This window comes from Oncorhynchus gorbuscha, linkage group LG05, assembly GCF_021184085.1.
Source record: "Oncorhynchus gorbuscha isolate QuinsamMale2020 ecotype Even-year linkage group LG05, OgorEven_v1.0, whole genome shotgun sequence".
Taxonomy (NCBI): Eukaryota; Metazoa; Chordata; class Actinopteri; order Salmoniformes; family Salmonidae; genus Oncorhynchus; species Oncorhynchus gorbuscha.
The window spans coordinates 92,248,769-92,265,134 of record NC_060177.1 but is presented as its reverse complement, the minus strand read 5'-3'; the positions used below and the strand labels follow the sequence as shown (position 1 = coordinate 92,265,134).

General features: G+C 46.5%; 1 protein-coding gene across 1 annotated transcript in view; it reads left to right on the top strand.

Annotated features, from left to right (window-relative positions):
- The first annotated feature begins 473 nt into the window (after nt 1-473).
- wdfy3 (WD repeat and FYVE domain containing 3) overlaps nt 474-16,366 on the top strand; it is a 206,092-nt gene continuing 190,199 nt past the window's right edge. The window contains 1 exon segment of the mRNA XM_046351507.1: nt 474-747. Within this exon segment, the coding sequence (XP_046207463.1) occupies nt 716-747 (32 nt within the window). The 5' untranslated portion in view covers nt 474-715.

The window sequence follows — 16,366 nt, the reverse complement described above, 5'->3', positions numbered from 1 at the left end:
TGTTCGTCTCCCCACCAGCCCCTTTACCCCACCCGTAGTTAGCAGTTATTTCTCCCCTGTTCTCAAGCCCAGATGGTATCTTCCCGTCCTGTTGAGAGAGACTGACCCTCCACCACCCCCTTTTCTAACCCTTAGGTGGTATGCTCCACCAATTGCTGTACCTCACCATAGGTAGGCCTAGCAGTTATATCTGCTGTTCTCAAGCCCAGATGGTATCTTCCTGTCCTGAATGCCCCCCCCCCCAACCTCAAGATGGTGTGTTCTGTCCTGTTGTGATGGTGCCTCCCCCTTCCTGCCACCCTCCCCCTACCCCGTAGTACCCACACCACCCGCATGGTCTGTTGTGAGGCAGGTGACAGGGAGGGGAGGGGGGGGGGGATCAGCTGTGCCAGTCCCTGAAGGCCACACCACACTGACTGCCTGCCTGTACGCTGGCACACACAGTTCCAGGCACTGCCAACACGAAGATAGAGCTGTGCCTCCGGCCTTCCCTCGTCACAAAGTCTACTGAGCCACTCTGGATACCACTGATTGTCTTAGTAACCGGATGGCAAACAACCAAATTCAGATAACCATTATCCTTCGTCTTCTCTATCGAACATGAAGCCCTTTGCTCGGGGCTAAGCGGAGAGGGGATTTTCCTCGTCTTGGTTTTTGTGGAATTGGAGGGTAATTATTCTGCGTCTCTGTGTCTGTCGTGAGGTGACATCTTGAGATGCTGACAGGACACCTGGAGAAGAACAGCAGGTATGTTGTGACGGTGGTGTGGTGGTGGTGATGAGGCTTGTCTCCGCGGTGACCGGGGGTTTTTTGTTTTACTGCTCAGTGAGAGCTTATCGGACATGCACAGCTGATTGATTTGCGGCAACGATCGACGTGAAATGGCTTCTTCTGCTGTGCTGTGTCGATGGAACACAGAGGAGGGATTGTCAAGAGACAATCTGTGCAAGGAGTGTGGGACCATCAGGGTTGTATGGATACACCCGTTTTTCTTGCTTTGTTAGTTTTAGTGTAGCCCATAATTTGCTATGATCTGAAACTAAATAATAGATGATTTTTCATTCTTAAGATACATATTTAGTAGACTTTTAAAACAACACACACACAACTCTTATTTGTCATTGTGCCCTAAGCTTGTGTAAGGCCCCACATTGACAAGGGCTGAAGAAAGCTTACATTTGTAGCTTCTGGAAATTGCATAAGAACATTAGGCTGATTTTACAGCTCAGGCCTTTTCTTCTCAGAGAAAGGAAGACTTTCTGTTTACAAAATTAAAGCAGATTTTAGAGGCAGATGACATTGCTCAAGACATGGGTAGAGGATGTACGGTCCACGTACAGTAGGATATGGGTAGAGGATGTATGGTCCATGTACAGTAGGATATGGGTAGAGGATGTATGGTCCACGTACAGTAGGATATGGGTAGAGGATGTATGGTCCACGTACAGTAGGATATGGGTAGAGGATGTATGGTCCACGTACAGTAGGATATGGGTAGAGGATGTATGGTCCATGTACAGTAAGATATGGGTAGAGGATGTATGGTCCACGTACAGTAGGATATGGGTAGAGGATGTATGGTCCCGTACAGTAGGATATGGGTAGAGGATGTATGGTCCACGTACAGTAGGATATGGGTAGAGGATGTATGGTCCATGTACAGTAGGATATGGGTAGAGGATGTACGGTCTTCATCTTATGGACTTTAGACAATAGCCTGTCTTTAGTTTGTTACCCAATTGAACAGACTAGGACCAATCACAGACCTGAAATATTTCCCCTAAATTATTTCGTGTTTCATTTGTCAGACGATTCCAGTCGTCCACAACTCTAAAATGTAATGCAGGGTCCACGCATTTTGAAATGACAAAATTCTATTTATTCTCTTACGAGTCCATCATAAAGGTTATTGACATTCATTGTAGTCCGCTTTCATCAATTTCAAGATGTACTGATCGAAGTGTGTGTGTGTGTGTGTGTGTGTGTGTGTGTGTGTGTGTGTGTGTGTGTGTGTGTGTGTGTGTGTGTGTGTGTGTGTGTGTGTGTGTGTGTGTGTGTGTGTGTGTGTGTGTGTGTGTGTGTGTGTGTGTGTGTGTGTGTGTGTGTGTGTGAGCGAGCGCTGGGCTGGGCTGGGAGCCTGAGGTAAATGATGTGTAAACTCGCTGATATAAAAATGATTATGATGGAGGTGGGTCTGGATGTGGTGTGTCAGGCCTTGTTGACTGAGGTCGTAATAGAAAGGATGAAACACTCTTGACATCTCTATCTCTCTGGGTCGTGTCTTCACTTGCTTGGCATGAGATGTGGGCTACTTCCTGTACGTTCTGGCTCTTACCTCAGGCTGTAGAGAGGGCTCTAGATGGGAGTTTTAGCATGGACATGGCCAACTCCATAATGGCAAAGATACAAAGATTAGTCCTCATTCTATCTCTGTCTCACTGCCTCAGACTGTTGTTGTGACTCGGACTATGTTTTTGTTGTTGTTGTGACTCGGGCTATGTTGTTGTTGTTGCTGTGACTCGGACTATGTTGTTGTTGTTGCTGTGACTCGGGCTATGTTGTTGTTGCTGTTGCGACTCGGGCTATGTTGTTGTTGCTGTTGCGACTCTGGCTATGTTGCTGTTGCGACTCGGGCGATGTTGTGACTCGGACTGTGTTGTTGCTGCGACTCGGGCTATGTTGTTGTTGCTGTTGCGACTCGGACTGTGTTGCTGTTGTTGTTGTGACTCGGACTGTGTTGTTGCTGCGACTCGGCTGTGTTGCTGTTGCGACTCAGGCTATGTTGCTGTTGCGACTCGGGCTATGTTGTTGTTGCTGTTGCGACTCAGGTTATGTTGTTGCTGCGACTCGGGCTATGTTGTTGCTGCGACTCGGGCTTTGTTGTTGCTGCGACTCGGGCGATGTTGTTGTTGTGACTCGGGCTGTGTTGTTGTTGTTGTTGTTGTTGCTGCGACTCAGGTTATGTTGTTGCTGCGACTCGGGCGATGTTGTTGTTGTGACTCGGGCTTTGTTGTTGCTGCGACTCGGGCGATGTTGTTGTTGTGACTCTCACTATCTATGTAGGCTAGTAGGTGAAGACTCAATAGCAGTTAGTTGTTTTTATATATTTTTTGGTGTCTGCTGGGACATGCATTTGAGATTGCCCCATGTACACGTAAACCAGGCCTCTGCCAAACCTTTGCGGTTTCCAGGACCCAGACCAACCTGCTGGATTTAAAATGATGTTTTCATGAGGAGTGTATAATTACTATCATGTTACAGAATCTGACCAGCTGTACAGCGGGGCGGGGGGGGGAAAGCTCCATTGTTATCACTTGCTTCATTGAAAATATGTATTTATCCTAACATGTTTAGGAATTCACAGATTTTTGTCAGCAGTTCCAGTTTTTTTTCTTTTCTTAGTGGATTTTCCAGGCTCCTCCACCATCCCCTGACTAGCCTGTCCTGTCACAGCAGAGACTTGTTACTGTGGTTACGTCACAGAGGCGCAGTCCCAAATGCCACCCTATTCCCTACTGCACTGGTCAACAGTAGTGCACTACATAGGGAATAGGGTGCCATAGGGCCCTGGTCAAAAGTAGTGCACTACATAGGGAATAGGGTGCCATAGGGCCCTGGTCAAAAGTAGTGCACTACATAGGGAATAGGATGCCATAGGGCCCTGGTCAAAAGTAGTGCACTACATAGGGAATAGAGTGCACTACATAGGGAATAGGGTACCATAGGGCCCTAGTCAAAAGTAGTGCACTACATAGGGAATAGGGTGCCATAGGGCCCTGGTCAAAAGTAGTGCACTACATGGGGAATAGGGTGCCATTTGAGACACAATATTATTTTACCCTGGACAATGCCACTTTATGGTCAAAAGTAGTGCACTACATAGGGAGTTTGTGCTAACTGCTCTTTGATAGGTTTGTTGAAGCTGGCATCCTTCAAGGAGAATGCCTTGGAAAAGGCTGCCAAGCTGGCATCCTTCAAAAGAGTGCCTTGGGAATAGGGTGCTGGGTCCTTCAAAAGTAATGCCTTGGAAAAGATGCCATAGCTGGCATCCTTCAAAAGTAATGCCTTGGAAAAGACTGAAGCTGGCATCCTTCTAGGAGAATGCCATAGGGAAAAGACAAAAGCTGGCATCCTTCTAGGAGAATGCCATAGGGCCCTAGTCAAAAGTAGTGCACTACATAGGGAATAGGGTGCCATTTGAGACACAATATTATTTTACCCTGGACAATGCTTTCACTTTATCTTACAGGAGTTTGTGCTAACTGCTCTTTGAGAGGTTTGTTGAAGCTGGCATCCTTCTAGGAGAATGCCTTGGAAAAGGCTGAAGCTGGCATCCTTCTAGGAGAATGCCTTGGAAAAGACTGAAGCTGGCGTCCTTCTAGGAGAATGCCTTGGAAAAGACTGAAGCTGGCATCCTTCTAGGAGAATGCCTTGGAAAAGACTGAAGCTGGCATCCTTCTAGGAGAATGCCTTGGAAAAGACTGAAGCTGGCATCCTTCTAGGAGAATGCCTTGGAAAAGACTGAAGCTGGCGTCCTTCTAGGAGAATGCCTTGGAAAAGACTGAAGCTGGCGTCCTTCTAGGAGAATGCCTTGGAAAAGACTGAAGCTGGCGTCCTTCTAGGAGAATGCCTTGGAAAAGACTGAAGCTGGCGTCCTTCTAGGAGAATGCCTTGGAAAAGACTGAAGCTGGCGTCCTTCTAGGAGAATGCCTTGGAAAAGACTGAAGCTGGCGTCCTTCTAGGAGAATGCCTTGGAAAAGACTGAAGCTGGCGTCCTTCTAGGAGAATGCCTTGGAAAAGACTGAAGCTGGCGTCCTTCTAGGAGAATGCCTTGGAAAAGACTGAAGCTGGCGTCCTTCTAGGAGAATGCCTTGGAAAAGACTGAAGCTGGGGTCCTTCTAGGAGAATGCCTTGGAAAAGACTGAAGCTGGCGTCCTTCTAGGAGAATGCCTTGGAAAAGACTGAAGCTGGCGTCCTTCTAGGAGAATGCCTTGGAAAAGACTGAAGCTGGCGTCCTTCTAGGAGAATACCTTGGAAAAGACTGAAGCTGGCGTCCTTCTAGGAAAATGCCTTGGAAAAGACTGAAGCTGGCGTTCTTCTAGGAGAATGCCTTGGAAAAGACTGTAGCTGGCGACCCTCTAGGGGAATGCCTTGGAAAAGACTGAAGCTGGCGTCCTTCTAGGAGAATGCCTTGGAAAAGACTGTAGCTGGCGACCCTCTAGGGGAATGCCTTGGAAAAGACTAGAAAAGAAGAAGAGGAGTCTACATTCCTGGAAGGCCTTTTGTCTTGTTGTTCACTCTCCATCTGCATCCCAAATGGCACCCTATTCCCGACATACTTTTGACAACAGCCTTATGGGCCCTGATCAGAAGTTGTTTTCTATGTAGGGAACAGGTTGCCATTTGGGACACACAACCTATTGTCAAGTCTATTCCTCTTCTAAAACGCTTCAGCTGCAGGTAGCCTAGTGGTTAGAGCGTTGGACTATTAACCAGCAGGTAGCCTAGTGGTTAGAGTGTTGGACTAGTAACCAGCAGGTAGCCTAGTGGTTAGAGTGTTGGACTAGTAACCAGCAGGTAGCCCGTTGGACTAGTAACCAGCAGGTAGCCTAGTGGTTAGAGTTGTTGGACTAGTAACCAGCAGGTAGCCTAGTGGTTAGAGTGTTGGTGGTTAGAGCGTTGGACTAGTAACCAGCAGGTAGTTGGGAGCGTTGGACTAGTAACCAGCAGGTAGCCTAGTGGTTAGAGCGTTGGACTAGTAACCAGCAGGTAGCCTAGTGGTTAGAGCGTTGGACTAGTAACCAGCAGGTAGCCTAGTGGTTAGAGCGTTGGACTAGTAACCAGCAGGTAGCCTAGTGGTAGCCTAGTGGTTAGAGTGTTGGACTAGTAACCAGCAGGTAGCCTAGTGGTTAGAGTGTTGGACTAGTAACCAGCAGGTAGCCTAGTGGTTAGAGCGTTGGACTAGTAACCAGCAGGTAGCCTAGTGGTTGGTGGACTAGTAACCAGCAGGTAGCCTAGTGGTTGTTGGACTAGTAACCAGCAGGTAGCCTAGTGGTTAGAGACTAGTTGGACTAGTGGTTAGAGCGTTGGACTAGTAACCAGCAGGTAGCCTAGTGGTTAGAGCGTTGGACTAGTAACCAGCAGGTAGCCTAGTGGTTAGAGTGTTGGACTAGTAACCAGCAGGTAGCCTAGTGGTTAGAGCGTTGGACTAGTAACCAGCAGGTTGCGTAGTGGTTAGAGCGTTGGACTAGTAACCAGCAGGTAGCGTAGTGGTTAGAGCGTTGGACTAGTAACCAGCAGGTGCTCTAGTAACCAGCTGGTAGCCTAGTGGTTAGAGCGTTGGACTAGTAACCAGCAGGTAGCCTAGTGGATAGAGTGTTGGACTAGTAACCAGCAGGTAGCCTAGTGGTTAGAGTGTTGGACTAGTAACCAGCAGGTAGCCTAGTGGTTAGAGTGTTGGACTAGTAACCAGCAGGTAGCCTAGTGGTTAGAGCGTTGGACTAGTAACCAGCAGGTTGCGTAGTGGTTAGAGCGTTGGACTAGTAACCAGCAGGTTGCGTAGTGGTTAGAGCGTTGGACTAGTAACCAGCAGGTAGCGTAGTGGTTAGAGCGTTGGACTAGTAACCAGCAGGTAGCGTAGTGGTTAGAGCGTTGGACTAGTAACCAGCAGGTGCTCTAGTAACCAGCTGGTAGCCTAGTGGTTAGAGCGTTGGACTAGTAACCAGCAGGTAGCCTAGTGGATAGTGTTGGACTAGTAACCAGCAGGTAGCCTAGTGGTTAGAGTGTTGGACTAGTAACCAGCAGGTAGCCTAGTGGTTAGAGCGTTGGACTAGTAACCAGCAGGTGCTCTAGTAACCAGCAGGTAGCCTAGTTGTTAGAGCGTTGGACTAGTAACCAGCAGGTAGCCTAGCGGTTAGAGCGTTGGACTAGTAACCAGCAGGTAGCCTAGTGTTTAGAACGTTGGACTAGTAACCAGCAGGTAGCCTAGTGGTTAGAGTGTTGGACTAGTAACCAGCAGGTAGCCTAGTGGTTAGAGTGTTGGACTAGTAACCAGCAGGTAGCCTAGTGGTTAGAACGTTGGACTAGTAACCAGCAGGTAGCCTAGTGGTTAGAGCATTGGACTAGTAACCGGAAGGTTGCAAGTTCAAATCCCCGAGCTGACAAAGTACAAATCTGTCGTTCTGCCCCTGAACACGCAGTTAACCCACAGTTCCTAGGCCGTCATTGAAAATAAGAATTTGTTCTTAACTGACTTGCCTGGTTAAATAAAGGTAGAAAAAGGTACCAGCCGAACCGAAGCATGCGGAAAGCCTTCACAGTCTAATGCCGATAGCCACTATTATCAAACATTACTCCTGTGATGAAGAGTCATCTTGAAATGCCATAGCCACTTCCTCAAAATATTTTATTTTGATTGTTCAGGTTCGCTGTCAGCAATAGTTACATTATACTGCCTCTACATTACATTATACTGCCTCTACATTACATTATACTGCCTCCACATTACATTATACTGCCTCTACATTACATTATACTGTCTCCACATTACATTATACTGCCTCCACATTACATTATACTGCCTCCACATTACATTATACTGCCTCTACATTACATTATACTGCCTCTACGTTACATTATACTGTCTCCACGTTACATTATACTGCCTCCACGTTACATTATACTGCCTCCACATTACATTATACTGCCTCTACATTACATTATACTGCCTCTACATTACATTATACTGCCTCCTCATTACATTATACTGCCTCCACGTTACATTATACTGCCTCTACATTACATTATACTGCCTCACATTACATTATACTGCCTCTACATTACATTATACTGCCTCCACATTACATTATACTGCCTCTACATTACATTATACTGCCTCTACATTACATTATACTGTCTCCACATTACATTATACTGCCTCCACATTACATTATACTGCCTCTACATTACATTATACTGTCTCCACATTACATTATACTGCCTCCACATTACATTATACTGCCTCCACATTACATTATACTGCCTCCACATTACATTATACTGCCTCTACATTACATTACATTATACTGTCTCCACATTACATTATACTGCCTCCACATTACATTATACTGCCTCCACATTACATTATACTGCCTCCACATTACATTATACTGCCTCTACATTACATTACATTATACTGTCTCCACATTACATTACATTATACTGTCTCCACGTTACATTACATTATACTGCCTCCACATTACATTATACTGCCTCCACATTACATTATACTGCCTCCACATTACATTATACTGCCTCACATTAAATTACATTATACTGCCTCCACATTACATTATACTGCCTCTACATTACATTACATTATACTGCCTCTACATTACATTATACTGCCTCCACATTACATTATACTGCCTCCACATTACATTACATTATACTGCCTCCACATTACATTATACTGCCTCCACATTACATTATACTGCCTCCACATTACATTATACTGCCTCCACATTACATTATACTGCCTCCACATTACATTACATTATACTGCCTCTACATTACATTATACTGCCTCCACATTACATTATACTGCCTCCACATTACATTACATTATACTGCCTCCACATTACATTACATTATACTGCCTCTACATTACATTACATTATACTGCCTCTACATTACATTATACTGCCTCCACATTACATTATACTGCCTCTACATTACATTATACTGCCTCACATTACATTATACTGCCTCCACATTACATTATACTGCCTCCACATTACATTATACTGCCTCTACATTACATTATACTGCCTCTACATTACATTATACTGCCTCCACATTACATTATACTGCCTCCTCATTACATTATACTGCCTCACATTACATTATACTGCCTCCACATTACATTATACTGCCTCCACATTACATTATACTGCCTCCACATTACATTATACTGCCTCCACATTACATTATACTGCCTCACATTACATTATACTGCCTCCACATTACATTATACTGCCTCCACATTACATTATACTGCCTCCACATTACATTATACTGCCTCCACATTACATTATACTGCCTCTACATTACATTACATTATACTGCCTCTACATTACATTATACTGCCTCCACATTACATTATACTGCCTCCACATTACATTATACTGCCTCCACATTACATTATACTGCCTCCTCATTACATTATACTGCCTCTACATTACATTATACTGCCTCCACATTACATTATACTGCCTCCACATTACATTATACTGCCTCTACATTACATTATACTGCCTCTACATTACATTATACTGCCTCCACATTACATTATACTGCCTCTTAACTAGTCTCTGTCTGACAGGTGATATTACTCTAACTAGTCTCTGTCTGACAGGTGGTATTCCTCTAACTAGTCTCTGTCTGACAGGTGATATTACTCTAACTAGTCTCTGTCCGACAGGTGGTATTCCTCTAACTAGTCTCTGTCTGACAGGTGGTATTCCTCTAACTAGTCTCTGTCCGACAGGTGGTATTCCTCTAACTAGTCTCTGTCTGACAGGTGGTATTCCTCTAACTAGTCTCTGTCTGACAGGCGATATTACTCTAACTAGTCTCTGTCTGACAGGTGGTATTCCTCTAACTAGTCTCTATCTGACAGGTGGTATTCCTCTTAACTAGTCTCTATCTGACAGGTGGTATTCCTCTTAACTAGTCTCTGTCTGACAGGTGATATTACTCTAACTAGTCTCTGTCTGACAGGTGATATTACTCTAACTAGTCTCTGTCTGACAGGTGGTATTCCTCTAACTAGTCTCTGTCTGACAGGTGGTATTCCTCTAACTAGTCTCTGTCCGACAGGTGGTATTCCTCTAACTAGTCTCTGTCTGACAGGTGATATTCCTCTCCTCTAACTAGTCTCTGTCTGACAGGTGGTGTTCCTCTAACTAGTCTCTGTCTGACAGGTGATATTCCTCTAACTAGTCTCTGTCTGACAGGTGGTATTCCTCTCCTCTAACTAGTCTCTGTCTGACAGGTGATATTCCTCTAACTAGTCTCTGTCTGACAGGTGGTATTCCTCTCCTCTAACTAGTCTCTGTCTGACAGGTGCTATTCCTCTAACTAGTCTCTGTCTGACAGGTGCTATTCCTCTAACTAGTCTCTGTCTGACAGGTGGTGTTCCTCTAACTAGTCTCTGTCTGACAGGTGATATTCCTCTAACTAGTCTCTGTCCGACAGGTGGTATTCCTCTAACTAGTCTCTGTCTGACAGGTGGTATTCCTCTCCATTAACTAGTCTCTGTCTGACAGGTGATATTCCTCTAACTAGTCTCTGTCTGACAGGTGATATTCCTCTCCTCTAACTAGTCTCTGTCTGACAGGTGGTATTCCTCTAACTAGTCTCTGTCTGACAGGTGATATTCCTCTAACTAGTCTCTGTCTGACAGGTGGTATTCCTCTAACTAGTCTCTGTCTGACAGGTGGTATTCCTCTAACTAGTCTCTGTCTGACAGGTGGTATTCCTCTAACTAGTCTCTGTCTGACAGGTGGTATTCCTCTAACTAGTCTCTGTCTGACAGGTGGTATTCCTCTAACTAGTCTCTGTCTGACAGGTGATATTCCTCTAACTAGTCTCTGTCTGACAGGTGTTATTCCTCTAACTAGTCTCTGTCTGACAGGTGTTATTCCTCTAACTAGTCTCTGTCTGACAGGTGCTATTCCTCTAACTAGTCTCTGTCTGACAGGTGCTATTCCTCTAACTAGTCTCTGTCTGACAGGTGCTATTCCTCTAACTAGTCTCTGTCTGACAGGTGGTATTCCTCTAACTAGTCTCTGTCCGACAGGTGGTATTCCTCTAACTAGTCTCTGTCTGACAGGTGGTATTCCTCTAACTAGTCTCTGTCTGACAGGTGATATTACTCTAACTAGTCTCTGTCTGACAGGTGTTATTCCTCTAACTAGTCTCTGTCTGACAGGTGGTATTCCTCTAACTAGTCTCTGTCTGACAGGTGGTATTCCTCTTAACTAGTCTCTGTCTGACAGGTGATATTACTCTAACTAGTCTCTGTCTGACAGGTGGTATTCCTCTAACTAGTCTCTGTCTGACAGGTGATATTCCTCTAACTAGTCTCTGTCTGACAGGTGGTGTTCCTCTAACTAGTCTCTGTCTGACAGGTGGTTTTCCTCTAACTAGTCTCTGTCTGACAGGTGGTATTCCTCTAACTAGTCTCTGTCTGACAGGTGGTATTCCTCTAACTAGTCTCTGTCTGACAGGTGGTGTTCCTCTAACTAGTCTCTGTCCGACAGGTGGTATTCCTCTAACTAGTCTCTGTCCGACAGGTGGTATTCCTCTAACTAGTCTCTGTCTGACAGGTGATATTCCTCTAACTAGTCTCTGTCTGACAGGTGGTATTCCTCTAACTAGTCTCTATCTGACAGGTGGTATTCCTCTAACTAGTCTCTGTCTGACAGGTGGTATTCCTCTTAACTAGTCTCTGTCTGACAAGTGATATTACTCTAACTAGTCTCTGTCTGACAGGTGGTGTTCCTCTAACTAGTCTCTGTCTGACAGGTGGTTTTCCTCTAACTAGTCTCTGTCTGACAGGTGGTATTCCTCTAACTAGTCTCTGTCTGACAGGTGGTATTCCTCTAACTAGTCTCTGTCTGACAGGTGGTATTCCTCTCCTCTAACTAGTCTCTGTCCGACAGGTGGTATTCCTCTAACTAGTCTCTGTCCGACAGGTGATATTCCTCTAACTAGTCTCTGTCTGACAGGTGGTATTCCTCTAACTTGTCTCTGTCTGACAGGTGATATTCCTCTCCTCTAAGTAGTCTCTGTCTGACAGGTGATATTCCTCTAACTAGTCTCTGTCTGACAGGTGGTATTCCTCTCCTCTAACTAGTCTCTGTCTGACAGGTGGTATTCCTCTCCTCTAACTAGTCTCTGTCTGACAGGTGATATTACTCTAACTAGTCTCTGTCTGACAGGTGGTATTCCTCTAACTATTCTCTGTCTGTCAGGTGGTATTCCTCTAACTAGTCTCTGTCTGACAGGTGGTATTCCTCTAACTAGTCTCTGTCTGACAGGTGGTATTCCTCTAACTAGTCTCTGTCTGACAGGTGGTATTCCTCTCCTCTAACTAGTCTCTGTCTGACAGGTGATATTCCTCTAACTAGTCTCTGTCTGACAGGTGGTATTCCTCTAACTAGTCTCTGTCTGACAGGTGATATTCCTCTAACTACTCTCTGTCTGACAGGTGGCATTCCTCTCCTCTAACTAGTCTCTGTCTGACAGGTGGTATTCCTCTAACTAGTCTCTGTCTGACAGGTGGTGTTCCTCTAACTAGTCTCTGTCTGACAGGTGATATTCCTCTCCTCTAACTAGTCTCTGTCTGACAGGTGATATTCCTCTAACTAGTCTCTGTCTGACAGGTGATATTCCTCTCCTCTAACTAGTCTCTGTCTGACAGGTGGTATTCCTCTAACTAGTCTCTGTCTGACAGGTGGTATTCCTCTAACTAGTCTCTGTCTGACAGGTGGTATTCCTCTAACTAGTCTCTGTCTGACAGGTGGCTTACTACATTTTACCTAGACGTGATCTCGTTCTCCATGCAATTCATTACCAAATGAAACGAGCCAATATGTTTTGGAAGGAAGCTGTAAAAGCTTCTTTGGCCATTATTGAGAGAGGAGAAATGAAGGGAAACGAGCTGAGGTAAGCAGTAATTGGGAAAACCTGATTTGGCTGCAAATGGTGAGAATTAATTCATGTCTAGGCCTATTCTCTTTATTCTGTGAGTCAGGAAATAGAAGGACGATAGAAAGTCTCTCAGAGGGCCTCCCGAGTGGCGCAGTGGTCTAAGGTACTGCATCACTGTGTTACTGGAGATCCTGGTTCGGGTCCAGGCTCTGTCTCAGTGGTCTAAGGTACTGCATCACAGTGCTAGCTGTGTTACTGGAGATCCTGGTTCGGGTCCAGGCTCTGTCTCAGTGGTCTAAGGTACTGCATCACAGTGCTAGCTGTGTTACTAGAGATCCTGGTTCGGGTCCAGGCTCTGTCTCAGTGGTCTAAGGTACTGCAGTGCTAGCTGTGTTACTAGAGATCCTGGTTCGGGTCCAGGCTCTGTCTCAGTGGTCTAAGGTACTGCAGTGCTAGCTGTGTTACTGGAGATCCTGGTTCGGGTCCAGGCTCTGTCTCAGTGGTCTAAGGTACTGCATCACAGTGCTAGCTGTGTTACTAGAGATTCTGGTTTGGGTCCAGGCTCTGTCTCAGTGGTCTAAGGTACTGCATCACAGTGCTAGCTGTGTTACTAGAGATCCTGGTTCGGGACCAGGCTCTGTCTCAGTGGTCTAAGGTACTGCAGTGCTAGCTGTGTTACTAGAGATCCTGGTTCGGGTCCAGGCTCTGTCTCAGTGGTCTAAGGTACTGCAGTGCTAGCTGTGTTACTAGAGATCCTGGTTCGGGTCCAGGCTCTGTCTCAGTGGTCTAAGGTACTGCATCACAGTGCTAGCTGTGTTACTAGATATTCTGGGTCAGAGTCCAGGTTCTGTAGCAGCCGGCCGTGACCGGGAGACCCATGGGGGGTGGTCCTTGTCCCATCACGCACTAGCGACTCCTGTGGCGGGCCGGGCTCAGTGCACGCTGACACCATCGCCAGGTGTAACAGTGTTTCCTGCGACACAATGGTGCGGCTGCCTCCCAGGTTAAGTGGGCATTGTGTCAAGAAGCCGTTCTCAGAGGACGCGCGGCTCTCGACTTTTGCCTCTCCTGAGTCCGTACGGGAGTTGCAGCGATGAGACAATACTGTAACTACCAATTGGGTAGAAAGAGGTAAAGTCAAAATGAAAGAAGACTTGGCTCCATTGTTTAGCCTCATCGTCACTATGTAGGTTTACGTCATATAGCCTAGGCCCTCATTCTGATCGTACAGTCATCCTGACACAGTTAATCGTGGCTTTTGTTTAACATGTCTTGAACTGACCTTTCCTTTTCCTCACGCCCTGAAAACAGGGCTGCAAGACATATGTTTTGGTTTGCCATGGAAAATTATTGATTTACCATGGCAAAATCTCTGGATCGGCAGGTAGCCTAGCGGTTAGCGAGGCGAGCCTGCAACTGGTGGGTTGCCAGTTCGAATCCAAGGGTCCAACAGGAAAAATCTGGTGGGAAGTAATCTGGCAACCGAAGGGTTGCTGGTATCAAATCCAAGTTGGAATTTCCTGCCATTGTGCCCTTGATCAAGGCACTTAACACCCCCACAACAGCTCCCCGGGCACCAGTGTACCCAGTGTCAGCCTCCTACACCTCTCCAAACGCTGCATATATGTGTATATCTTTTGGAGGCAGGGCTTAGTCTGTAATTGGTTTAACAACAGTCAAAACTGTTCGCTGCTCTGGCCCCCCAATGGTGGAACAAACTCCCTCACGACGCCAGGACAGCGGAGTCAATCACCACCTTCCGGAGACACCTGAAACCCCACCTCTTTAAGGAATACCTAGGATAGGATAAGTAATCCCTCTCACCCCCCCCCTTTAAGATTTAGATGCACTATTGTAAAGTGACTGTTCCACTGGATGTCATAAGGTGAATGCACCAATTTGTAAGTCGCTCTGGATAAGAGCGTCTGCTAAATGACTTAAATGTAATGTAAATGTAACATTGAACAAACAAAAAAAAATGATTTAGGCTTCAATCTTTCACGGCATTTCGGGGAAAGGAACAAAGAATTTGCTAACGAGTTACTGTCTATAAACGTAAACCTGCACATTGAAAATAAACCTAAAATCCATCACATGTTGGCGAACTAAACCTAGGCTGCTACGTCTTATCACATTCTGCAAGCCTCGGTAACATTTTTTGTTGTCCAGGAATGAACAATATTAGCCCTTCCCTAGCTACTATGGTTATCTCAGACAGGCAGAGTTATTGGTAGGGCTTTAGAAGGGGGATGTTGCAGAGAGAGGAGACGTTGTGCTAGTTCGCAGGGAAAGAACAGACCCTCAGCTACCTCGGCGTCGTAAACATCGTGTCACTGACTCGATTGGCTGATTTGTGTGAACTGTATCTGAGACCAAAATCTTTCTGTTACACTTATAAAAGGAGCACTACTTTCAGAGACCAGGGTGCTGTAACTCGGTTTCAGTGGAAAGAGATGCAGGTGGGTAGCCTGGTGGTTAGAGGAGGCGGGGTAGCCTGGTGGTTAGAGGAGGCGGGTAGCCTGGTGGTTAGAGGAGGCGGGTAGCCTGGTGGTTAGAGGAGGCGGGTAGCCTGGTGGTTAGAGGAGGCGGGTAGCCTGGTGGTTAGAGGAGGCGGGTAGCCTAGTGGTTTAAGGAGGCGGGGTAGCCTGGTGGTTAGAGGAGGCGGGGTAGCCTGGTGGTTAGAGGAGGCGGGTAGCCTGGTGGTTAGAGGAGGCGGGTAGCCTGGTGGTTAGAGGAGGCGGGTAGCCTGGTGGTTAGAGGAGGCGGGTAGCCTGGTGGTTAGAGGAGGCGGGTAGCCTGGTGGTTAGAGGAGGCGGGTAGCCTGGTGGTTAGAGGAGGCGGGGTAGCCTGGTGGTTAGAGGAGGCGGGGTAGCCTGGTGGTTAGAGGAGGCGGGTAGCCTGGTGGTTAGAGGAGGCGGGTAGCCTGGTGGTTAGAGGAGGCTGGTGGGGTAGCCTGGTGGTTAGAGGAGGAGGGGGGCTGGGGTTAGCCTGGTGGTTAGAGGAGGCTGGTGGTTAGCCTGGTGGTTAGAGGAGGCGGGGTAGCCTGGTGGTTAGAGGAGGCGGGGTAGCCTGGTGGTTAGAGGAGGCGAGGTAGCCTGGTGGTTAGAGGAGGCGGGGTAGCCTGGTGGTTAGAGGAGGCGGGGTAGCCTGGTGGTTAGAGGAGGCGGGGTAGCCTGGTGGTTAGAGGAGGCGGGTAGCCTGGTGGTTAGAGGAGGCGGGTAGCCTGGTGGTTAGAGGAGGCGGGTAGCCTGGTGGTTAGAGGAGGCGGGTAGCCTGGTGGTCAGAGCGTTGAGCCAGTAACCCAAATGTTGCTAGATCGAATCCCGAGCTGACAAGGTAAACATTTGTCCTTCTGCCCCTGAACAATGCAGTTAACCCACTGCATCCTTATGTAATACATGTATCACTAGCCACTTTAACTATGCAACTTTGTTTACATACTCATCTTATATGTATATACTGCACTCAATACCATCTACTGTATCTTGCCTATGCTGCTCTGTACCATCACTCATTCATATATCCTTATGTACATATTCTTTATCCCCTTACACTGTGTATAAGACAGTAGTTTAGGAATTGTTAATTAGATTACTTGTTGGTTATTACTGCATTGTCGGAACTAGAAGCACAAGCATTTCGCTACACT